This window comes from Lissotriton helveticus, chromosome 2_1, assembly GCF_964261635.1.
Source record: "Lissotriton helveticus chromosome 2_1, aLisHel1.1, whole genome shotgun sequence".
Taxonomy (NCBI): domain Eukaryota; kingdom Metazoa; phylum Chordata; class Amphibia; order Caudata; family Salamandridae; genus Lissotriton; species Lissotriton helveticus.
Genome location: NC_136059.1, coordinates 2,031,624,949 through 2,031,650,458, shown reverse-complemented (window position 1 = coordinate 2,031,650,458; position 25,510 = coordinate 2,031,624,949). Strand labels below are relative to the sequence as shown.

At 45.6% G+C, this 25,510-nt stretch overlaps 1 protein-coding gene across 1 annotated transcript in view; it reads right to left on the bottom strand.

Annotated features, from left to right (window-relative positions):
* Positions 1–2,993: 2,993 nt before the first annotated feature.
* Positions 2,994–25,510, bottom strand: part of RAPGEF2 (Rap guanine nucleotide exchange factor 2) — a 197,514-nt gene continuing 174,997 nt past the window's right edge. Inside the window, exon 22 of the mRNA XM_078677004.1 lies at positions 2,994–4,703. Within this exon, the coding sequence (XP_078533130.1) occupies positions 4,675–4,703 (29 nt within the window). The 3' untranslated portion in view covers positions 2,994–4,674. The remainder of the gene's footprint in view (positions 4,704–25,510) is intronic.

The window sequence follows — 25,510 nt, the reverse complement described above, 5'->3', positions numbered from 1 at the left end:
TGGACCAATAATAGACACACTATAGCACAGTTAAAATTCCAGGTGCTCGAGGTAGTTAATCCCACCCCTGGTAAGGACATGACAAAAACATTGCTTCAAAGGGAAGTGTTTTGGATAAGGAAACTAGATTCTCAAGATCCCAAAGGGATCAATGATCGAGTAGATCTAGGATGTTATTTATAACTATTGCTCATGAGTCGCCTGCGTGCGATCTGTATTCTACATGCACAGTAAGATTGTGAAAGTAATGATGTAGACATGCTATAAGATGTTAACAGTTGTTTGCATGGCTATGAAGACTGATTCTTTTATACACCCATACAACATATTTTTCTTGCACCTTTTCATCCTGTCTCTATTTACACACCCTTATCCCGTGTAGAATAGTCACTCAGTAGACACATCGCCAGCTTAAGATGGCGGACGTTTATACTTAAGAAACCTGGAACACCGACCGAGTCCGTTTTTAGTATCATAACTATATGTACCGCACACGCATGTGCAACCCTTCATCCTGAAGCCAGTCAGAATCTAGGCGTTTTCCGGTTGAGGTCATCGGAGATATCTCACAAACATTAGGTAAGCCACACTCCGACAGCCGCTAAAGCCATTCTTCATTTACGCAACATTTACGTAATCGTTACTGAACGCTGTTCTCCGCATTTTTTAGCACGAGGATCTACCCAATGAAGCGGTTTTAGATGTAACGCGGCCAACCTTCTATGACCGACCACGAGCAACACGCATAACTTCAGGTATGACAGGCTTATAACATTTTTCCCCAAAAAATTTTGTAACACGCATTGTAAAATACTGAGAAGTGACCACACTGTGACGTTTATGTAAATTTCAGAACCAGCCCGTAAATCATAATACGCACAGCGAGACATTATCGACTCCAGGTTGACATAGAATCAAGGTCAGTAACCGGAGAGAAATGGTTGCTATTTGGTTACGAGTGCATGACACAGGTGCATATTTATCCCCCCCGGGTTACGAGGGCACAGAGTGAGGTACAAGGTCTTCATGTTTTCTTTTCCCTCTTGTTTTTCTTCACCCTTTATACATATCACAACATGGTTTAGTAAACTTTCACCCTGTCCACTTTGACGTTTTTCAAGATTCTCTCAGTCATTTTCCTCCCAACTACATGCATTCAAGCAGTTGAGCATAGATTCATTCTGTAAATTAGTCTTTGACTGTACGCTCTACATTATTGAAGGACCGTAATCTATGATATGATTTGTTCTGATTTTTTCCAGACACAGCCCCTGAAGAAGGGCCAAGGGGCCCGAAATGCATAGGGCGGGCGTCGAAAATAAGTTTAAAATGTTAATGTCTTAACAATGAAATGTTTAACATGTAATCCAATGATGTTTACAATTGGTCACTAAATGTCTTACTTTTGGAAACGGAAAGTAAATAACTATGAATGTTACAACACTATGATGGTTTTGATCATTTAAAAGTTATGTTGTTTATCAATTGTAAAATTAAAGTTTATAACATATAGTAGCACCCCAGCTGGAAGTACAACAGTGCGCATTAGGTCAAGCGTTTTCGCTTGGTTTTTGTTAATGCCATCCCCAGTCACCTTCTCCCCCACAATGCTCAGATTTCTCCTTTAGTGCTCCCCCGTCGGTGTCTCACACAGGTTTGGATGGCAGACCCTGCCATCTTGGTTTTCGACACGCTGCAGTCGTGGCACCACTGTGATAACCCTCTTCGTCCACAGCAGTCTTTTTGTTGCTTGAATTTAAACAGGAGGGAATGAAGGCCCCCATTAAAGTCCCCCAACATGTTACAGAAGACTTCCACGGCACTTCACAGCCCCTAGCTGAACACTCTGCAACGAGGACAAGTTCTGTCAGAAACCCACTCTGGCCATGCCCCAAATTCTTCTTTTGCACAATTTTTAAGTATAGAATACGCAGAATTACATCCACTCCGAGCTATAAATGTGATAAAGCCTTTTGCCATTTGTTTTAAAACTTACGAGCATTTAAGAAAAGGTAACAACGCTCTTCAGGGTTTCAATTCTTAATTCAATAACAGATGAAATATATAAAGCATGAAGAAAAAAATTACATTAGTATTTCTGGCATTCAGTTTAGTTTGAGATTGTTTGCATGGAAAGTTTTAAAAACCTTGGCAATGCCTGTGACGTGAATTCGAGGTTTGATAAACTATGACCATGCAGCATTAACTAAGAGTGTTTGTGGACGACTAACATCACACAAAATCTGTTGTGTTCTAAAATAGTGATCTAGCATGCATCAAAAAGAGCATATAAACCCCAAAGTATTTCCATGTTGTATCCCTCACGTTGAAAATTGCTACAGCATAGAGAAGTAGATTGCTTCTTGAGGGTTCGTTCTTGTGTTGATGTGGAGAAAGTCGGGGATGACGGATACATTAAAAAAAAGAACCGCATTAAGAATTTTCTTGAAATCCTTTGAAATATAATTTATTAAAATAGATGTATAGATTTGCGTTTAGTCATCTTCATTGCATTTAAACTAAGCCCTCCATTCACAATCCTCAATAAAGCACAAGTGTTATTACAGGTGAAAGGGTGCAGCTACACCTATGCCAGATGAAGAATACCTTTTCATTTCATGGCATAGATCTGTGGTCTACGCAGCTTTGCAGAATAATGAGGTTGTGCGATTACACAATCACAATGAAATGCGCAGCAGAAAATCAAGGATATAAAATGGCTTGGTTGAGACAAAATACTAGTGGTCAAAGGAAAGTATATAAATGTCAATATCTTTTACAATGGTTTACTTTAACAAACAGAAAATTGAATTTTGGCTTCTTGCATGTGCCACCTATTGAAAACAAATTAGTATTCCATTCACACACCTTTAACGGTGTATTTATTTTCAAATTTCATATTGAGTCTTAAACCATGCTTGTCAAATTTTTATTGTACAAGCGAAATGAGCAACATTTAGGAATTTAGCTATAAAAAACCATAGGGCCACCAAAATGTTTTATTATATTTATTTATTTTCCAGCTCTGTACAAACTGGCTGTAGAAGCATAAACATAGTACATTTCTACCATTTTCAACAAAAATATAACCAATATGTACAATTATTGTATTAAAAATACAAAATGGATACAGACTCCACCAATGTCTTTCTAAAAGACATACAGGTACAAGTAGTATCAAAAGTATGAGGAAATCACCAGTTAATTGTACATTCTGCACTTGACATCACAGAGCGAACTGAGATTAGCAGTCCTAGGTTCTACAATTACTTAATGCGTATATAACATTTCTGCAACTTGTGATAAGAGCTAGGTTTCTGTCTTGTCTATATGCACATGAGGTCCATAGCCTAGGTAATAAAGCTGGCAAATAATGCATATTACATGTAAAATTACAAATGCATAATAGACAATGTGATATAGAAGCAAGGTAGACAAAAGCCATGATTACAGAATATAGAGTAATTAAATAAAGCACTGACATTTGATACAGTGAAAAAAACACTGCAAATAGTATTTTCTTCTCAATTTTTTAAAACTTTTTAAAGTTGAAACTATATATACTTGTATCTACTGATCAATATGATCAGCTGAGTTCAATCGAAAAAAGATCCAAGACCAGAAGTTCCTCACATTTGAGTACTACTCGGATTGGCAGCCTTCACGTTTCCGGAGTCTGTGCAAAGACAACACAAAAATAGAGAGTAGGAAGAGGAGTCATTTCAGTTAAAGGGTCATAGCAGCTGTGAGCAAGTGTTTGCTACACGTCAGCCTTCTCCGCACAAGCAAGTGTCCTATAAAGCCATGAACAGTTCCATTGTCCTCAACCAAAAGATCCTTCGTTGCAAAGGCTGGTGTTTTTCACCAAAATATTTGTTGTCACTTTAAAAAGGCTTGTTTACTCTTGAAGTGAATATCAAGTCTTTAAGGGGCCAACATGATTAGGTCAAACAGCTAAGCACTAGCTGTATAAACCCAAAGCTTCCTTCACTGCAATATTATCCAGTCGATTATCCTCTTCAAAAAATGCATGTTCTATAGGTAACAAAAACAAATTTCATAACTTAATTGTGTGAAATAATACTGTAATTCATCAGATGTAACAGATCTGCTCTCCGAAAACAAAAGTTTCAAATATAGGAAAAAGAGGCATTGTAAACAAACCAACCAACCAACACACATGGTGTACTCAAATCTTTTCAATGCATTCTTCAAAGTCTAAAAGGCCCAAAGTAGGTTTGACTGCCGGCTTATTTGCCTAAACAGATGAAGAAGGACAAAGAGCTAGCACTGCGAAAAAAATCTAAAAGAAAGATTTAATAAACCTTGCAGGCATCGAGAAGTGCAGCAGCCAGAAATAACCATCATGATTGGGTGATCTTGGAGTTTGGAATGAGAGTGCGTGAGGTGGCAGACAGTGACAGTAGGAGCTCGGAGACTGCTGTGCATTTCAAGCAACACAGTTTTTAAAAAGTGCCAGGGTGATTTCTTCACAGTATTTCACATGCGAGGGAGAGGAGGGAGATAAGAAGCCCCATGCTGCTTTAAGGCAGGGAATGAGGCAAATGGGTCCACCATCCTTTCTCCAAGGCTCCTATGTTCAGAGATGGGTCCTCTTCTTGTGCTGTCCTTCTAAGGTGGCTCAGTCTGGATCTGGAAACATCTTATTCCCACTCAGACGGCGGAGACTTGCTCATCTTCTACTAAAAGAAAAAAGGGTGAGAAGAAAGGTAAACATATCACTAGATGTTCAGTACATTTAAAAGATTAACAACAGTTTATATATGAAAGTATCATGCAATGGAAGTTGCAATGAAGAAAATGAAGTAATTGGGGTAGAATGACTGTAGTTTCCCTTGATCATTGGAAATCTAATTACAACCTCCAAGTACTCTTGCGGTTCAATATTGTATTTTTCAGATATGTGTAAACTGATCTTAAAAAAATTATGGAACTAACAGTATCTTTGTCATACACTACTAGATAAAACATGGTAGTCAAATGAAATGTTTTATGCTTTTTCATTTCAAAACCTGTTTTTGTGCCACTCATCATTTAAACTTACTAAAGTTCAAGTCTACATGTGTAAAGAAGAGCGGTATTGGTCTAATGGTATGTATGAAAAAACCCAAGTAGCAGAGCTTCTCTCTTTACACGATAATTTCACCTTAAATTATGCCCCTGCATTCTCAGATAACAAAGAAAACCTTCCAAAAGCAGTGAGTAAGCCATACTAAAAGGATAAGTTACCTACCTGTACTAATTGGTCAGTAACATATCTGTATATGTATGTATATGGTATTTCTATAGCACAAACCTAACCGAAAGGTAGCAGAGCGCATTTCATGGTTAAAGACTAGCCTAAAGTTAACAAGTAGATTCACAGAATTTCATTATTTGCCAACTCAAGGTAGAATACAAGAAAGTCATTTAAAAATAAATATTAGCCATTAGTGAGAACACATTGCCGACATCTGCAGAACTGTAGTAGCTGCATTGTAGAGTTAGCTGAAGAAGTCGTGCCATCCCTTGAAGAATTTCATTTTGGGGGTTTCCCATGAATTAGCTTATTATCTACATTGGACAGGGTGGAACTTTAATAACGTTCACCAGAACTTCTGATGCTTTTCCTATCTAACAGAAATAAAATGATGAAAATAAGCAATTGCCTTTTTTGTTTTAAAGAAATAATTTACCATGCAAATTGGACACACCTTAGTAGGAGCTCTCAATGTGGTGGCCTGAACTCAGTTATGTTCCTCCACTGTGGTAAGGAATACAAAATTAAATTGTTCAGGCAAAACATGTTATTTTTTCCTTCAAATAACTTTTTCTTCATATTCTGGAAGATTGAATTAAGAAAACCTAGGTAACTAGAAAACTATAATTTACAAATATTGTCAACCTTAAATTTCAATGAAGTCGATACACAAATGTGAAAAAGAAAATTTGTGTAAATTGGTGATCTACAACTTATCTCAAGTATATAGAGTGAGGGAAAACATAAGCGGTGCATATGCTGAAATTCTTCAAATCAACAAAAAAAATTCAACATGATAACCTTTTCTTCATTAACTTTTCTTCACTTTATCACCACACTGTAGTGGCACAGCTATAGAAGAGTAGCGATCAATGCACCATTGTATAAGTGGTGAGGTTAGCCCTTGTTTCAGAGAAGTGAAGTGTGAGAGTCTTGTGGAGAAGTGTGGCTCAAATGGTTAGAGCGGCAGACCCTGATGCAGAGGTCTGGCCCGGGACCAGGGTTCAATAGCCGCCTTGGCGGGTCTTGGGCTCAATTTCCTCGGACCTGACAATTCTCGCCTCAGTGCCTATTCTAATCATGGGTCCCACTCTGCGACTCTGGGCAATAGCTTGCTTAATCTCCACAACGGCCCCAAAAGCGCTGGGATGCCTGGTTTCACCCTGGGGGTTGCCCAGGAGTGGACACTCACAGGGAAAACCAGGAAGGGTTCCTAAGCGGTATACGTACAACGTCGGGACACTACCTCAGGGAAGTAGCTGTACGCCCTGCATTATAATTATTTTAGCTACTGCTCATTGTGTTCGTTTTCTATCTTAGCAATTTGCAGTTCACATTTTTTAAACATTCGTGTTACATTGCCCTAACCTGATTTATAGGAGGGACACTTTGTTTGCAGTGCAGCGGGGAAGCCTGGGCTCAATCTTCCTTCCTGACCGCCCCGGTCCGACACGGTAGTTAGTACCGTTGAGCGGAGGGCGGGTCAGGTGAGAGCCTGGCACTTCCTGTAACCACGGGAGCGGTTAGCGCTCTAGTGGTTAGACTTGAAGGGCTATTTAGCCCTCGCCCCTTTCAGGAGCGCGCAGCGATCGCGCGCAGCCGAAGACACACCGAAGAGCAGCCAAAGAGCGGCCCGTCTGCGCCCGTCCGCGACTGGACGGGGCTAGGGGCGAAGGGCTAGACACTCTGCCTGTTCTGTGATGGAACCTACGGAGGGCCGTAGACTCAGGTACACCTCCCAATCGCTGCATAATTTACGACCTCAGGGCGTGAGGGATTGTGCCCGTGACCAATGGCCATGCCCGGAAGGTCCCTTCTCATGCGTACAATGTAGATTTCAAGCATCTTATACCGCTATCTCCATTGGACATGCGGTTAAGGCATTGCCAATATCTAAAGGCTGGAAAAGTTTTCTACTTAATGTACGCTCATTGTCTAAACATTATCATGAGACATGGAATCTTATAAACACGGCTAATCCCGAAATTTGCTTCTTAACAGAAACTTGGATAAAACCACACACCATGCCAGCCATAGCACTAGGGATTCCGGTAGGATACAAAATCCTAAGGCTCGACCGCCCAACCAAAACTGGAGGCGGGATAGCCATAGTATATAGAGAAGACCTGAAAGTCTCCATAATTGAACAGAGTTGTTGCCCATCGATGGAAGTTATGATTTTTAAGATTAACTCAGGCTCCAAAGATAATTGGAAAGGAGCTCTGATTTACCGTCCGCCTGGACCAGACAAAGGATTTACTTTATCCTTAACATAATTACTAGCACAACACCTAAAAGCTAAAGAAAACTTCCTCCTATTAGGTGATTTTAATTTTCACGCAGACATCCCTGACCACCCGGAAACTCAGTTCTTGCTCTCTGATCTTTCCTTGTTGGGATTCCAGCTTCAAAATAATGGCTCCACTCATATAGGAGGCCATACCCTAGATTTAATTTTCTCTAATGGCCCCATGATATGTAGCCGTCCCCCGACTCGTATTAATTGGACAGACCATTGTCTGGTTGAATGTACCCTCCCTGGATTGGTCAAACCGGTCAGACAACAATCAGCTTCCCCCATCTGGCGCAGACAGTGGCACAGAATTACTCTAGAAGAGATTCAAAAAGTATGGAAAGAACCAACTATTACTGCAACAGATAATGCGTCAGTCAGCTCTTTTTAAATTCAATACGACTCTTAAAAAAGCTGTTGATCTATTAGCTCCGTTGAAACTCATGAAACAACATCCCAAATTAAAGCAGGAGATATGGTACACGGAACAGCTGAGATTAGAAAAGCAAGGTTGCAGGAGATTAGAAAAGGTATGGAGAAAGACTCATACCGAAGAAAGCTGGAAAAATCACGCAGCAGCTTTAGCTTCATATTACAAACACATCAAGCTAGCTAAAAAGAACAGTCTGACATCGCAGCTAGCAGAAGCAGGGAATTCTTCAAGAGAGCTATTCAGGATATTACAGACCTTTGTAAAGCCATTGGCCTGTGAGAGTCCTGAGGAGTTCTCCCAATCCTTATGTGATGAGATCTCCCTTTTCTTCGAAAGTAAAATAGACGCCATTTATCAAAAGATTACAACGGCTAAGAGCATTGGGGTTACTATAAAAAATACTCCGATATCTTTTGATAATAACCAATCGAGGCTGACTGAATTTCCTGAAACCAGTCAGACAGAAATCCTGTCCTTGATAAATAACATCAAAACTGGATCCCCATTAGATCTAATCCCAGCAAAAACAACGGCCTTAATAAGCAACTTACTGTGCCCCATGATACAGACGATCATTAATTTGTCTCTAAAAGAGGGACTAATTCCTCTGGATTGGAAAAAGGCAGTGGTAAATCCCATTCGTAAAAACACGGCCCTGCCATGGACAGAAGTATCCAACTTACGCCCCATTTCCCTACTACCATTCTTGAGCAAACTGGCCAAGAAGCATGTGAACACTACTGTGTCTAAATTCATCGAGGCTACAGGGGGTCTGGACCATTCACAATCTGGGTTCAGACCCAACTACAGCACCGAATCTGCGCTCCTCTCCGTGGCTGATCACATCAAGATGACACAGGATAGAGGATCCATGATTCTGGTGCTGTTAGACCTGTCTGCAGCCTTCGGCACTGTGTCACATGAGATTCTTCTCGGGCGTCTGCAGAAAGTGGGGATTGGAGGTGTAGCTCTGTCCTGGCTGGAGAGTTTCCTTACTGGCCGCTCACAAACTGTCAACTTAGGTTCCTATCGTTCCATCTCCAGGGAACTCACCAAGGGGGTTCCACAGGGCTCATGTCTAAGCCCCACATTATTTAATGTGTATGTGGCCCCCCCTTGCAGACATTGTGAGAACATATGGTTTTACCCCGGTATCGTATGCTGACGATACCCAGCTCTTGTTTCCTTTCCAGACTCTTACCCCTGAAACTAAGAACTTTATGAGAGCGGTATCTAACTGGATGGCTGCCAACTGCCTCCAGTGTAATGTGGGCAAGACAGAAGTTATGCTTTTTGGGAAAGCCAATCTCCTCTGGTCTCCAGACTGGTGGCCTCTGGAGTTGGGACCTATCCCGTGCCCAAAACAATCAGTTAAGAACTTGGGAGTGCGATTGCACCAGAACCTCGTTTTTAACGAGCATGTGAATCTGGTGACTGGAACCTGTTTTCGAACAATTGGGCTGCTGAGGAGGGTATTCCCCTTCTTATCAGAGGCGTAGCTAGAGCTTGTGGCGCCTGGGGCTATCCTTCAGATTGCAGCCCCCCCTGGGTGGTGTTGGGGAAAAAGGACGGCCAACACCTGAAAGAGGTCCGAGAGACACATTGTATCGCCGCTAATAGTCAGGTGAAGCTCACAACTTCTCCTCCACAGGCAGCCCCCTGCTAAGCTGAGCTCTGAAATTGGGTGTGAAAGAACTTACCTAGGACGAAACAAGCAACAAGCATTGGAAATGCAATAGGTCTCGCAGCATTAGAGTTAGTGCTTTTAGAATTGTTTATGGTTTTTTGTGTAAATCTTTAGCATTTTTGTTTCCTGTAGCCAATGCTAAAGAATTAAAAAAAAAAGCCATAAACATTTCTAAAAGCTGTAACTCAAATGCTCCGAGACCTATTGCACTGTGTGAGGGTGAGGGGTTGAGGGTGAGTGAGGGTGAGGGTGGGTGAGGGTGAGTGAGGGTGAGTGAGGGGTTGAGGGTGAGTGAGGGTGAGGGGTTGAGGGTGAGTGAGAGCGAGGGTGAGTGAGGGTGAGTGAGGGTGAGTGAGAGTGAGGGTGAGAGTGAGTGAGGGTGAGGGTGAGTGAGGGTGAGTGAGGGTGAGGGTGGGTGAGGGTGAGTGAGGGTGAGGGTGGGTGAGGGTGGGTGAGGGTGAGTGAGGGTGAGTGAGGGTGAGGGTGAGTGAGGGTGAGGGGTTGATGTTGAGGGGTTGAGGGTGAGAGGGTGAGTGAGGGGTTGAGGGTGAGTGAGGGTGAGGGTGAGTTAGGGTGAGGGGTTGAGGGTGAGTGAGGGTGAGGGGTTGAGGGTGAGTGAGGATGAGTGAGAGTGAGGGTGAGTGAGGGGTTGAGGGTGAGTGAGGGTGAGTGAGGGTGAGGGCGAGTGAGGGTGAGTGAGGGTGAGGGTGAGTGAGGGTGAGTGAGGTGTTGAGGGTGAGGGTGAGTGAGGGTGAGTGAGGGTGAGGGCGAGTGAGGGTGAGTGAGGTGTTGAGGGTGAGTGAGGGTGAGGGTGAGTGAGGGTGAGGGGTTTTGGGTGAGTGAGGGGGAGTAGTTGAGGCTGAGTGAGAGTGAGGGTGAGTGAGGGGTTGAGGGTGAGTGAGTGAGGGTGAGGGGTTGAGGGTGAGTGAGGGTGAGGGTGGGTGAGGGGTTGAGGGTGAGTGAGGATGAGTGAGAGTGAGGGTGAGTGAGGGGTTGAGGGTGAGGGTTTGAGGGTGAGGGTTTGAGGGTGAGGGGTTGAGGGTGAGGGGTTGAGGGTGAGTGAGGGTGAGTGAGGGTGAGGGGTTGAGGGTGAGTGAGGGTGAGTGAGGGTGAGTGAGGGGTTGAGGGTGGGTGAGGGTGAGTGAGGGGTTGAGGGTGAGGGGTTGAGGGTGAGTGAGTGAGGGTGAGGGGTTGAGGGTGAGTGAGGGTGAGGGTGGGTGAGGGGTTGAGGGTGAGTGAGGATGAGTGAGAGTGAGGGTGAGTGAGGGGTTGAGGGTGAGTGAGGGTTTGAGGGTGAGGGTTTGAGGGTGAGGGGTTGAGGGTGAGTGCCACAGATCTGAATGTATGTAAAACAACACCCTTCTATTATTTATTGTTATGTATGTAACTGGGCTGCACAAAGAACACATCCGTCTGACTGTGATTGGTAACGGTGGCAAAAAATGAGCCTGGGCTAGCGAGAACAAATTCGAAAACATACCCAGCTGTAAGCCATTAGAGTCTACAACAATTTAACAATTGCTTTCTCTCAGACAACGATCATCATTTCTCATTAGATGAATATGAGGGGCCCCTCCGCTCTATACTGGGAGCTCCCTTGGCCTGGGTCTTACAGGCGAGGGTGACGTGAGAGGATAAACATGAGGGGCCCCTCCGCTCTACAATGTGAGCTCCCTTGGCTGGGGTCTGTGGGGCGAGGGGGACGTGAGAGGGTGAACATGCGCAGCGCCTCGATCACCTCTCCTGCATTAACAAAAGCTGCAAGAACGCGTGGAACCGGCTGCTGCAGCCTCCAGTGCTGACAGCACGCTACATAAATAAAGCATTAGCCGGTGAAAGTGAGAAAGGCCATACAAACGACGCGGCTGGAACACAAGCTCCTGAGAAGGCGGGAGATCGGGTTTCACCAGTGGGCCCAACGCGTTCCATGGGAGCTGCAATCAAACGTGGGAAGCATCGAGCCGAAGGGATAATGAACCTGGCAGCACACGAGCTGCGCGGCGACAGCGGCGGCGCTGGGACTCGAGAGGTGGAAAGTACGGGAGCGCCTTCTATTTAATAAACTTGAAATCTAAACTGAGGAATGGTAACGGCTGGTCACCGACGGGACAGCTGGGCCTGCTCAGGATAGGTGTCAGCTGTTTACTCGAAGCCGGGAACACTCCGACATATATAATAAACAAAGGGACAAAATCATTATCCGACAAGAAAGATGTGTCCGTTCTTAAAGTCGCCAAAGCATAACACCATTAATATTCTCACCGGAAGAGGTCGGGGTATCGAGCAATACTGCTGCTTGCTACCGCTAACATTTTGTTTGCTTTCTAGCGGCAGGCAGGCAGGGGAGGAGAGGAGGAGGGGGGAGGAGAGTAGGGGAGGACAAACGACGCGGCTGGAACACAAGCTCCTGAGAAGGCGGGAGATCGGGTTTCACCAGTGGGCCCAACGCGTTCCATGGGAGCTGCAATCAAACGTGGGAAGCATCGAGCCGAAGGGATAATGAACCTGGCAGCACACGAGCTGCGCGGCGACAGCGGCGGCGCTGGGACTCGAGAGGTGGAAAGTACGGGAGCGCCTTCTATTTAATAAACTTGAAATCTAAACTGAGGAATGGTAACGGCTGGTCACCGACGGGACAGCTGGGCCTGCTCAGGATAGGTGTCAGCTGTTTACTCGAAGCCGGGAACACTCCGACATATATAATAAACAAAGGGACAAAATCATTATCCGACAAGAAAGATGTGTCCGTTCTTAAAGTCGCCAAAGCATAACACCATTAATATTCTCACCGGAAGAGGTCGGGGTATCGAGCAATACTGCTGCTTGCTACCGCTAACATTTTGTTTGCTTTCTAGCGGCAGGCAGGCAGGGGAGGAGAGGAGGAGGGGGGAGGAGAGTAGGGGAGGCACGGCCTAGCGGCCGTGCAATCAAGTAGTGAGGGGGCGGAGCTGGGGGAGGCTGTGGAAGAGAGTAGGCAAGGCGACACGGCGGGAGGGGGCGGAGCGGGTAAACAAAGACGGACATGCACGCGCCCGTGACTTTTAAGGTCAATGCGCATGCGCATAAGCTTAATGCGCATGCGCATTGACCTTAAAAGTCACGGGCACTGCAAGGAATCGCCACGATTCCTTGCAGTGTGGATAAAGAGTGGATAACTCGCAATACTCTCGCCTTGCTCGATGCGCATGCGCATCGACAGGCGAGACCTAAAAACGAATCACTTCCTGTGCTCGTCCTTGAAAAATGTACAGTAGCTTGAGGCATGTTACCCACCTATGCCTTCCAAAGCTAGAAATGGAAAAATTGAAGAGCAGGCATCCTGTACCAGAGTAAATGCTTGTTTCTGAGAAGTGCCGGTACTCTGTAATAAAACGTATTACGTCATTCTTGAGAAGTGCATGTACTGTCCGTTTCAAAATAAAAAAGTTACAGTACTCAGTACCTGCCCATTTAAAGCACTGATGCCTTCCTAAAACACAAGTGCTAAGCAAAGTGGGTACACTCAGGTCTACTTAAGTCTTCATTATCCATCGAATAGCAGCTCAGCTGTTTTGTTAGTCTGTCAGAAGTGGGAAGGAGTGGAAGACACCATATAAGCCTGACATGGTTTTATTCTGCTGTTTGTGGAGTAACCGTGGTCCCTTTTATTGTATGGACTTGTCAAGCGAAATGCCAATAAAATGTTCTTACAAAAAAATAACTTCATCTGTAGAATCTCTGAGTTTCTATCGAAGGATGGCCCTGCCTCTGGCACCATATTCAGTCAGTGCCAGTAAATAATATTATTGCCTCACTCTCTATGCACGCTTTACTGAAGAGGTAAATTCCACTGAGAGAGCACTGAGATCTTTGGAAGCATTCTGACCTGTTGTGGCACTGTTTATGTCCCTGTCTGTTCTGCCTGTTTAGTCTCTGCTCACCACCCCGATAGGAAGCCATTCTCAAAGAGGAACAGTGGAGGCTTCTGCTCTGGGGCAGTGAGGCCTGTGGTAGTAGGTAAGAGGAGGAGCAGAGAGGGTGTCAAGCTCCTCATGGGGGCATTCTGTTCTGCCGACACGCCTTCATCTGCAATAAATAATCTAATAATGGACGGTGTTGGCTACTGAAATCTGCACCGCACCTCAATACTTTTCTTCAACATCTGTGTGTTCATCCCCTCTGAAATAGACAGAATGGCTTGAAAGTGACTCTCAAGCATGAAACAGAGGAGATTTAGTAAATAGTTTCCCCCAAATACTTTGATTCTAGGCACATGTCTGTACACTAGTCACGTGGTAGAGTTCATGTGCTGTTGACTTGCACCCTAGCCTGTTGGCAGACTTCTACACAGATCAAGCTCCATGTTGAGGATTGAACACGTCAGTGCGCGCCTGCGTCAGTGAGTACCTACTCGTGTGCTGGACAGGAAAGAGCACAGGTCAAGGTGGGCACATGCTGACGTCAGAGCAGATGTCTTCATATTGGATCATGCAGACTGGTGGCACGGAATGCATGCTGCTTACCGGCCCAGGGGAAAAACATGTGCCCATAGAGAAAATGAACTTGGGAAAAAACGTTCATGCACGCGCTCCAAGGGGATTCAATGTGCTGAGGGGTGCGTGTGCCATGTCAGGGTGATTTGCGTTATATCTCAATCCTTTTTGTGCTTAATAACCCACTGCTTTAAAATGAATTCCGCTTTTGGCAGCTAAGAGAAACTAGGCAAGAGACTTGGCAATGATTACTCAAGTTACAGCCATTACCCAGTAATAACTGCCTGACAAACGCTCCACAAACGCTGAGGTACGTCACGCACTGTGGTGCGTGCGCTGCAGGCAGCATTATTTGCTTTAACCTCGATCACAATAACATGAAGAGAATAGCCCGATGATTTTTGCATTTTCCCTTGCCACGCTGTAAAAGGGGAAATAGAAAACACTCACTATATCCATTCAGAGCTTCCACAAACCTCTATCCTGCTCATGTGTGCACTTAATTCAGGAATGTGACATAGCTGCCAAGGTTTCAGATTGCTTATGTGTGACATTTTCATACATTCAGTGTAATTATGAGTGACATTCAACAACTATGAGTGACACTTTCTCGTGAGCATAATCAAGCAATGAAGACGAAGAAAACATATAAATATTACAAATTACACCCATTGGAGCAACAAGAAACTCTAAGAAGATCTTTAACCCCTTCGGCGCTGATGACGAGCTCAGCTCGTCATCAGTTGCGCCGCTCGCACGCTGATGACGAGCTGAGCTCATCATGTAACGCGGATTTTCCAAAAAAGCAGCGTAGCGCGAAAATAGCCGCAGCGCGCATGCGGTTAAACTGCTGTTAAACACCAGAAATGAAAGGGTACTAATGGGAGTCTGTCCAGGCACTCCAATTGGGACCTCTATTAGTTAAAGCACTGAACCAGAGAGCCACAGAACTGAATCCTAGTCGGTGCAGTGGAGAATAGTGAGTTGTGTACGTTTAGTGCTACAAGGTCCCAGTCTTATGAGTGACATTCAACTGCCATATGACTCAAAATATAAAAAATGAGACCCTTTTGAGACTTGAGAAGTTCTAAAGGTATCTTAGCCCTGCTCACGGTCTTAAAGAAAATGTCCTATTGCACAGATCAAGTCCTCCCTGCAGTGCCAGGCTGCGGCAGAGAGCTTCTTTGGCAAGTGTTTTTGGACAGGAGTGCAAGAGAGCTTGCTGGCAGTCAATCAATCAATCAATCAATCACAGCATTTTTATAGCGCACTACTCACCCGAAGGGTCTCAAGGCGCTAGGGAGGGGGGGTCCGCTACTGCTCGAACAGCCAGGTCTTGAGTTGCTTCCTGAAGGCGAGGTGGTCCTGGGTCCGGCGGAGGTGGGTCGGGAGGGAGTTCCATGTCTTGGCGGCGAGGTAGGAGAAGGACCGTCCTCCTGTGGTGGCTCTTCGGATGCGGGGGACGGCGGCGAGGGCGTTGTTGGTCGATCGAAGCTGGCGTTTGGGAGCGTAGAAGTTGAGGCGGCTGTTGAGGTATCCCGGGCCTTGGTTGTGTAGGGCTTTGTGTGCGTGGGTGAGGAGTCGGAAGGTGATTCTCTTGTTGACCGGGAGCCAGTGCAGGTCTCTTAGGTGTCCGGAGTTGTGGCTGCGACGGGGGATGTCCAGGATGAGACGTGCTGAGGCGTTCTGGACCCGCTGGAGCCTCTTCTGGAGTTTGGCGGTGGTACCGGCGTAGAGGGAGTTGCCGTAGTCCAGACGGCTGGTGACGAGGGCCTGGGTGACCGTCTTCCTGGTCTCGGTGGGGATCCACCGGAAGATCTTACGTAGCATGCGCAGGATGTTGAAGCACGACAAGGAGACGGCGTTGACTTGTCTGGTCATGGAGAGGGAGGAGTCCAGGATGAAGCCCAGGTTGCGTGCGTGGTCGGTTGGCTTGGGTGCGGTGCCCAGGGCTGGGGGCCACCAGGAGTCGTCCCAGGCGGAGGGTGAGGATCCCAGGATGAGGACTTCCGTCTTGTCCGAGTTCAGTTTCAGGCGGCTGTTCTTCATCCATTCGGCTACCTCTTTCATCCCTTCGTGTAGGTTGTCTCTGGCGGTGGCGGGGTCGTTGGTGAGGGAGAGGATCAGCTGGGTGTCGTCGGCGTAGGAGATGATGTTGAGGTTGTGCTGGCGTGCGATGTCTGTGAGGGGGCCCATGTAGACGTTGAAGAGGGTTGGACTGAGCGAGGAGCCTTGAGGGACGCCGCAGATGACTTCGGTGGCTTCCGATCTGAACGGAGGGAGGCGGACTCTCTGTGTTCTTCCGGCGAGGAAGGAGATGATCCACTCCAGTGCCTTCTCCTGGACTCCGACGTTGCTGAGGCGCTGTACTAGGGTACGGTGGCAGACAGTGTTGAAGGCCGCGGAGAGGTCTAGGAGGATGAGGGCCGCTGTTTCTCCGTTGTCGAGCAGGGCACGGATGTCATCGGTGGCTGCGATCAGGGCGGTCTCGGTGCTGTGGTTTGCCCGGAAGCCAGACTGCGAGGGGTCGAGGGATCCGTTCGTCTCGAGGAAGGCGGCCAGCTGCTTGTTGGCGGTCTTCTCGATGACTTTTGCAGGAAACGGGAGCAGCGAGATGGGGCGGTAGTTCTTGAGGTCGGTGGGGTCGGCTGATGGCTTCTTGAGTAGGGCGCTGAGTTCGGCGTGCTTCCAGCTCTCCGGGAAGGTAGCGGTGTCGAAGGAGGTGTTGATGATGTCCCGCAGGTGGGGTGCGATGACAGCGTCGGCCTTGTTGAAGCCGTGGTGAGGGCAGGGGTCGGTCGGAGATCCGGAGTGGATGGAGTTCATCGTGCGGATGGTGTCTTCGGTGTTGATCGGAGTCCAGGCGCGGAGGGTGGTGGTGGGGGGCGGGGGTTCGGTCGTGGCGTGCGTCGGTTGAGTGCTGAAGCTGTTGTGTATGTCCGCGATCTTGTTGTGGAAGTAGGAGGCGAGGGAGTTGCAGAGGTCTTGCGAAGGGGTGATGTTGTTGTTTCCGGCGTTGGGGTTGGAGAGCTCTTTGACGATGTTGAAGAGTTCCTTGCTGTTGTGTGCGTTTTTGTCCAGTCGTTCCTTAAATGCGGTTTTCTTGGTGGCGCGGATGAGTTGGTGGTGCTTTCGGGTGGCGAGCTTGAGGGCAGCCATGCTCCCATAGTCGAGAACTGACTGCAACTCACCATCTCCGCTTTGGTGCTTAGCGTTTTTTTCGATAAGAAAACAGCTTGCCTTATAATATATTGCCCAGTCATATTCAGCTAGTAGAAGCAGAGCCTCAACATGGACTTTGTTGTCCCTTTCAGCAATATGATACAATTCAGTTGTGCTCCATTCGACCCATTTTTTGTATACTGACGAGGCAAATAGCTCATTTACCATTTAGAGTGTCAAATGGTTTTATGGCATTATGCTGGTCTTTAGAATTAAACGTTTTATGCTATCAATAGCTGGCATAAATTCTACAGATGTATGTCACTTCTGTTGGGTGTCCATGTTGTGTAACACTACCTCTGAGGCAGCGACGCTGCACACTTCTCTGGCACCACACAGAGGTCTGAGTTACCAGGATGATTTTGCAATGCAAATATAAAAATGTGGGTGCTCACTTTTCCAGCATACCTGTGTTCTACTAAGAAGAGCCAGCACTCTCCTTTTAAAAGTATTGGACCCTGATAAAAAAAAAGTGCAGGTACTCTCTTTTAAATTTAAGAGGTGAAAGTAAAGAATGAGTCCCTCCTCATTTAAAACACTGACCCTGTGAATGGAATGCAGGACAAGAACATTTCACTCGCCGAGGAATAAGAGGTCACATTGATTATTGCCCACTGTCAGTTGACATTGGCAAGGTCACACGCCCGCCTGTACTGCCTCGAGACCTTTGAACATAAAGTCCTGAAGCCAAGCACAGTACGGGTCGCAGAGCAGAATCTCAGCAGTGAAAATAATGAAAGCCTCTTTTGTCTTTTCTCTGTTTCTTTCTACAAAGACCCTCGCCAATACAGTGATAACTTGCCGACAGGTAAAGTGTTCAGGTGCAGCGTGCCTAGGAACGCTGAAGTGAGCTTGGCGGACCTGGGTGAATATGTCAATTCGTGCCCTATGTGTGCAAACTTAGGGCTGGTTCTACATTGTTCGCACTTGTCTCGGGTATGTCTTGAATATTTCCTGCTGAGATTGCCCTGCAGACAGTAATCTCCTTTGCTCATTGAATTGGCCAGGCCTATAATAACGCGAGTTCCCCTGTGCTCACCTGGGGTACCCCAATTGCAGAGATCTCCCAACAAATCCCCTGAATACCCTCTTTTGACGAGACACCAGACACACATTGTCTTCATTGTTATATTAAGACTTAACAAAAACGGCTACACTGAGAATAATTTTTTTATCCAGCTACACGTAAGCTGTTTTTCTTAAAAAGAATATAATGATCGGATTTCACCCTAATATGCCCATTGATTTAATTCGGATGTGAATAACTCCCTGGAGCTGTTATCATAAAGCAAGGCCTCCGTCAAGCGATCCGTTTTAGAGCCCGGTAGCGAGCAGGCCGCCCATGTTCTCGCCAGCATAAAGCCATCGCACCAGAAGCTGAGAAGGTTGTGGGTCACATCACACACCCGGTAACGCACGGAATTACAGGCACACCTCAGGGGTCACAAACAATACAATCGAGAGAAAAACATGGCGTCTTTATTGTTCAAAGTGTGAATTTAAATAGCATTAAGATTTACATTACCAGGCACTGCTGACAGTGGCACTTTGGCAGAGCGGCCAGCGTTATCATCGGCATGAGAGACTGCAGGAACCAAATTCGACTCTGGCAGCCACGGCTGTGGTCCGTTCCAGACGTGCGTGGTATAGTGATGGGAGGCTGCTGGCTGCAGGCACCAGTTTACTCCTAGTCAGGCACTGCAGCGGCCTCGGTCAAAGTCCGGTTTGGAATCGAACAGCCCCTGATGAGAGGCTGCAGGCTGCACGCACCCTACCGGTCGACGATTCCAGCAGCAGCGAGCGCCATAGCCTCCATTCCAGCTTAACTTGACCAAACTACCAATAACTGCCGCCTTCTCACCCTCGGCCTCTTTCCTCCCTGTCTCTTGACACAGACCGGTCCCTGTGACGTCAGTCCTAAGAAGTCGTCCCTGCTTCAGTTTCGCTTTCGGAACAGCGGAAAGTAAACCCTTTTCATGATCCCCACAGGACGAAGCCGCCCTCCCTCTTCAATTTTACAATTTTGGCTGTTGAATGTGGCGCGCACAGCACAAAAGTGAAAGTCGTCGGAGCATGGTCGATTTTGGCAAGCAGGTGCGCAGCGCTTGCACTTCGGCGGCCTTTATAATTTATTTGGGACACTGACACTACTGTTAGTCAGTGTACCCAAATAAATTATAAGGCCACCGCAACGGGCCAGTGCCGGCCGCCTTAAAAATAGTGCCGCCTGGGGTGGACCGCCCCCACCGCCCCACCCTAGCTACGCCGGTGGTTTACAGAAAGACCTTAGTCCAGGCCCTCGTAATAAGTCGGTTGGACTACTGTAACGGCCTTCTTATCTCCGCGAACGAATATGTACTTAACCGACTGCAGGTGGGCCAAAACACCGCGGCCAGACTAGTTCTCAATGCCCCCTCGAGAACACCATCAAGGCCGCTCTTGAAAGAGCTCCACTGGCTGCCTGTACGCCGGAGGATCGAGTTCAAGATCTGTTGCATCATACACAAGAGTCTCTTCGGATCAGGCCCCCATTACCTAACCCAGAAATTTCAAATCTATGCACCAGAACGCCTTCTGCGCTCTGGCAGTCAATTCCTTTTAAAAATACCCCTCATTAAAAAGGCCAGGCAGGGTGGCCGAGCACTCTCTTATGTAGGACCCTCCCTTTGGAACAAGCTCCCTATCGACATGCGATATAATACCAACCTTCTTTCCTTTAGGAAAGCACTTAAAACGCACTTTTTTCAGGAGGTTTAGCCTCTCTCTTGCATGTCCTAAAGGCACTGTTTGACATCTACAATGAGCAAAGCGCGGAGATACCCCTTCGGGGGTCGAGTCCTGCGCTATAGAAGTAAAATAAATAAAAACACAGGACAGGGCATTTTCTCCATTGTTACAGGTAAGCAAATGGTCAATTTACCAGCTTGCTTTCTCTTTTAGATTCATATGCTCTGAATGTGTTTTGTAGTGGTTATTTCCTGTCATAAAGGAGAATTTGAAGGATGGGCATTACTAGATAAATATTCTACCAGTCTGATCTACTGACCCACAACAGCTTCTTTCTGTGACACAATATCTATACTATAATGTTTTGCCGAAGGAATGGAGAAGCATGTGGTATGAAAGTATTCATTTTCCTAATAGGTTTGTGTTTTCCAAATAAAAACACAACTGTTCTTCTAACATCTAAGGAAAGTAATGCTCCTACGGGAGTGTTTGGGATAAGGCAGGACGTTTAATATTTTGGTTCATGTGAGAATGTGACACAACCTTAGGAGTAAACCTTGGGTGGTTTTTCATAACTACCTTATCTCTGAATATATATACAAATATTGTTTATCTATCGACAGTGCTTGCAATTCACGTACACTTCTAATTAGTGGGATTACAATTAAAAAGCTATTTTAGGGCAAAGAACTTTAACTCAATCTTAAACTCTGGTTCAAAAGATTGCTTTATTAGTGCTGCTAGTACTAAGTTCAATTTCCAGTAAGGCACTAGTGCCAAATGTGGAGGATATAGCCTGTTTGCTCCTTTTAGGAATCTGTATATAATTGGAATTTTAAACATTTGTACTTCATTTTCTGTGTATGCTACTATAGATGACAAATGCACACAAAGATGCAAAACTATGGCAACATTCTACTGAATGCATAAGCTATTTCATCAAAACTAATTTACCTATTTTCATTTCCATGCAATACCATTTTGCACACTTGCACGCCAATTTGTGTATGTACATCATTTTGCTAACATTTTCTAATTGATAGTTTTCTAGATTTGTTAATGATTTCTATACATTTTTTATGGAAGATGTAGATGCTGAATCTCTAAGCCTTCAGGATTCATGCTGCTAATTGTAAGCTTTGAGGGTCTGGATGATCTCTTTCCCATTCACATTATGAAAAAATCCCAGACTACTGGTAATTGTATCACACTATGTTGTGCTAATTGTATTAGTTTTGAAAACTATATCTGCTAAGCCCACGTGGGTGCTACTAATATCACATTCAGCTTGGATGTTTTGAATTCAATGGTTATTAGTGGAATCGGAGGTATTAGTGAAAAGGTATATGCAAAAATCCTAACAAAGCACTATTTCTTGACTGTGGACTTAACTGTTCAGACGCATAGTCATGCCTTTTTATATTTTCTAAAGTTGCAATAGCTATGAGTGCAAAAAAGTCACAAGTTGTGTTATCACAAAACGCAGCTTTGTTGTTTGAAGGTGATATACATCACACATCAATTTCAAAGTAAATTACCAAACAGGCTGCTGTTTTCAACAGTGGCTGAAAGTGGGTTACTGCTAACATGATTGACATAGAAGGTTTGCCCGTAAAATATGCTATGCTTTACATCGAAAACGTTGTGTAATGTGTATCATCTCCAAACAATGATGCATGATGCATCAGGGCTTTGCTGTGCTGCTCGCCTTCCTGTGTATGTGCTCCTCTGGAAAAAGTGCTCATGCTGTCAATAATTCCTGCCGGACGTCGTCCTGTATACGTCAGCGTCTGCACGTTCGAAGCCAGGTCAGTTTCTCTTTCGAAATCTGGACTATAATACTCCCACAGTTCTTATTATCTGACCATAGTGACGGGGATCTCCGGGCAAAGTAAGGAGAACACCTCCCCCGGCCGTAATGATCTTGGATGCGGGGCTGGTCTGAATGGTTTGATCTGCCCCTCCGGCGCTGCTTCCTGCCACCGCACTGTAGGGCTGTTTACATCTCCCACCGCCGGCGACATATGTGACTGCTTATGTGCCGGGTGGCAGTAGGAGTTGGAGCAGTGCTGTATGGTTGGGGGTGCTACAAGTTGCAGGTGTTACAAGTTGAGTCGTAAGAGTACCTGGGTAGTAATGGTTACTAAGGATTACTACAAAGCCAGTAGCTGTGAAGATCATGAATATTGCAGAAGCGGACTGTGGCATGAAGACTGTAAAGTTTGGCGAGCATGACTGTGGCAAGAAGGACATGGTGGCTAATTGTGTGCAAAGTTTTGCATGCATGGGGCCACTACACACGCGAAGCTGAATCAGACGGCTGCCTGACCCTAACATGGCCACCAGTATCTTCAGACTTTAAGCATTGCACTCGGGCAATCCTATCAGCGCACGTTGCAGGCCCCATCCCCGATGCTTATAACATGGATAGCAGCAGAGACTTTTCCGAGAAACAATCCCCCCCCGTCATATCGATCTGGCCAGGGGACATTTTTTACCGAGCAAAACTTTTCCTGTCAGAACCCTCTCAGGACAGTGCCTGGCCTCAAGATGGCGTCTGAATTTCATTCGGACCATGGTTTCTCACCCCCCAAACCCCCTGCCCCGCACTACTCTGACATTCTCTGAGTACACCTGATCACTATCCTGACAGCAGAGTTCAAGCACTATGTTCGACAATCGGTGGAGCTGCTCAGTTCAGCTATTGAGATCGGCCCTGGTTCATCCCCTCGACCGTCACCTACCGACATTGGGCACAGTTTCTCCCCATCATCCTGTTTCTCCCATCCCTCCCCCTCCTATATCAAATTCCTTCGATATAACTATGACACTGCCCCCTGGGCGGAATCTATAATTATTTGGACTTATCGCAGAGCTAGAGTAACCTTTGGCTGATGCCCGGTGGAGGTATCATATGCAGCTAAAGAGGTGCTTGACTCTAGTTCACCCCCTTGGCTGGCACCTACCCAGCTGGACATCAGACAATGTTTTTTTCTTCATCTCCCCGCTATGTTCCCTTCCCTCGCTCCCTAGATCTTGTTTTTCTATGTTTATTGAATGCACTAGCAACGGATGTAACTGTACTAGGTTTACTGAATGCACTAGCAACAGATGTAACTGTAATGTAATTGTAACTGATGTAACGCTGTAACACGTCTTAATCCCCATGTAAATCGCTCTGAAACCTCTGGGTCTAGCCAGCGCTATAAAAAACTCAAAATTAATTAATAGCTGCGCATGAAGGTGCGCTTCTGCACATGCCAGAGTGACAGCGACTATTTCCCTTTTACAGAAACATTTTTGGTGATGTGGTTTATACCAACAGGCACATAAATATGTACTTTCCTGTGACATTTGTCAACAGATTAAGCCTTCGAAAGTTTCAAGCCCACCCCACATTCAACTGTACAATTCAAATCAACCATTTGGTTGCACTTCTCTTGATCACGGCGGTCCTTTGACATCTGGTAATGCTTTTAAGTTCATCTTAGTTGCAGTGGACTCGTGCACTAGATTCCTTTGGGCTTGGCCGCAACGTGGTGCTGACGCTGGCAACTGTTATAAAAGATTTGCGTATCTTTGTTGGGACATTTGCCTGTGGCACCTTCCATTCTGGCCAAGGTCCTGCTTACTGGGATGCGATGAGGTCTCTGGGGGTGCAGGTACAATTCTCGCCTCCATATCGGCCTGAGGGCAGTTCTGTTGTGGAACGGATGAACTGTGACTTAAAGCAATCTTTAACAGATAGGGTATTATGTACTAGTCAGGGCTGGTTGACTCATCTATATGGAGTTCAACGTGCACTTAACGATCTCCCAAGAAGTTCTCTGGGTGGGCGGACCCCATACAAAATACTCTTTGGCATTTAAATGTTTGTGCCAGACCTGGATAGTCTAGACGGTGTGTTGGCTGCCACAACCTTTGACATAGATAACCATTCTGATATGTTACAGGATCTACAAAAGGCTTGTGATTCACAAGCAAAAGCTCATTTTACCTCTTCCACGGATGTAGCGGTTCTGATTCCAGTTTCTGACTGGTTTCCTAAAGTTGGAGATCTGGTCCGGGAGAAGGTGGATAACAAAAAAGGAATTTGGTCCTTCATACCGGGCACCGGTCAGAGTCCTTGGTTTAAAAAGCACCCGTACTGTGATCCTGCCTCCACTACCTGGTCGTAAGGAGAATCGTTACATTTCCATCGAACATGTCAAGCTACACCATATGGCCAATACTGAATAGTATGCCTCCAAGTATTCCACTCCGAGATCTTTCATTGAATCCGATGGCTTCTGTTTCTTTGACTGGTGCACAAATAATGGAGGGGGAGATGGAGTCTTCAATTGATTTGTTGTCTCGTTTACCTACTACATAGACAACAGTGCATAATGAGTATTCTTCTTCTCCAGTGGATGTTATAATTAACATTCCTGAAAGTACAAGACATTCACCTTAAAATGAAGACCAACCCCCATTGTTTCAGCTGGGGTCCAGTGGTTACTATATGGACCATAATGGCTTTTCCTCCGATTCATCTTCGTTGTCATCATCAGTGGCAGAACCCCCTACATGTACCAGTCTTTTCATCTCCTGGTTCAAAAAGACTTGCCTGTTCCCACCCTGGACATATGTCTGGGTAGTGCTGGTGTTACTCTTCATGTGAATTGGGTTTGTGACTGTGTTTTTCCTTTTGATTAATTGCCATTACCTACCTGAATGCTCTGCTGTGAACTTGGTTGATGTAGATCTGGCCCCTCACACCTCTTCACATAAAACGAAAAGAGATAAAGCCCTAGTTAATATTTCAGCCTTCCAAGTTGTTGATGGCATTGTGTGGGATAAAGTACCATTCGATATCCATGGCCAACTGAAATTTTGAACATTCCATACGTTTTCCAGGTTTCATTAGGAGATGTGGTTTTGCCTGGTATACACTCAGACTGGGATGTTCACGCTGTTCATTCACTGTTCTCAGACTTGAAATATTATACTGTTTTTGACATTGAATATTTGTATTTGAATTCTGTAAATTACTCTGATTTACTATGGCCATCACTTTTTGAACAAAACTAATACTTAAAGACCATTTTTTGATTATACCCAGTGGAAACATTGCCCAACCCCGTTGCCGGGAGCTCACAAACCCAATGTAGTAAATTTGTATATTTCACTGGTTACAATCTTTCTGACCCTGTGTCCTATTTGTATAAATTGAACACACCCACCCAAACCAAATTTATTCTGACCCATACCAAATTGGTCTACTCCTTGTCCTTCGTAACTAATTTGTCAGTGAAAGGTTATGATTACTGGAAGGACATGGTTGATTTAAAATCCATTTGGGGTACCAAAAATTGGCAGGTGCAGGGCACGGAGTCATTGAATCTCGCATGTCTGGTACCGTCTCGCTCATACTTTT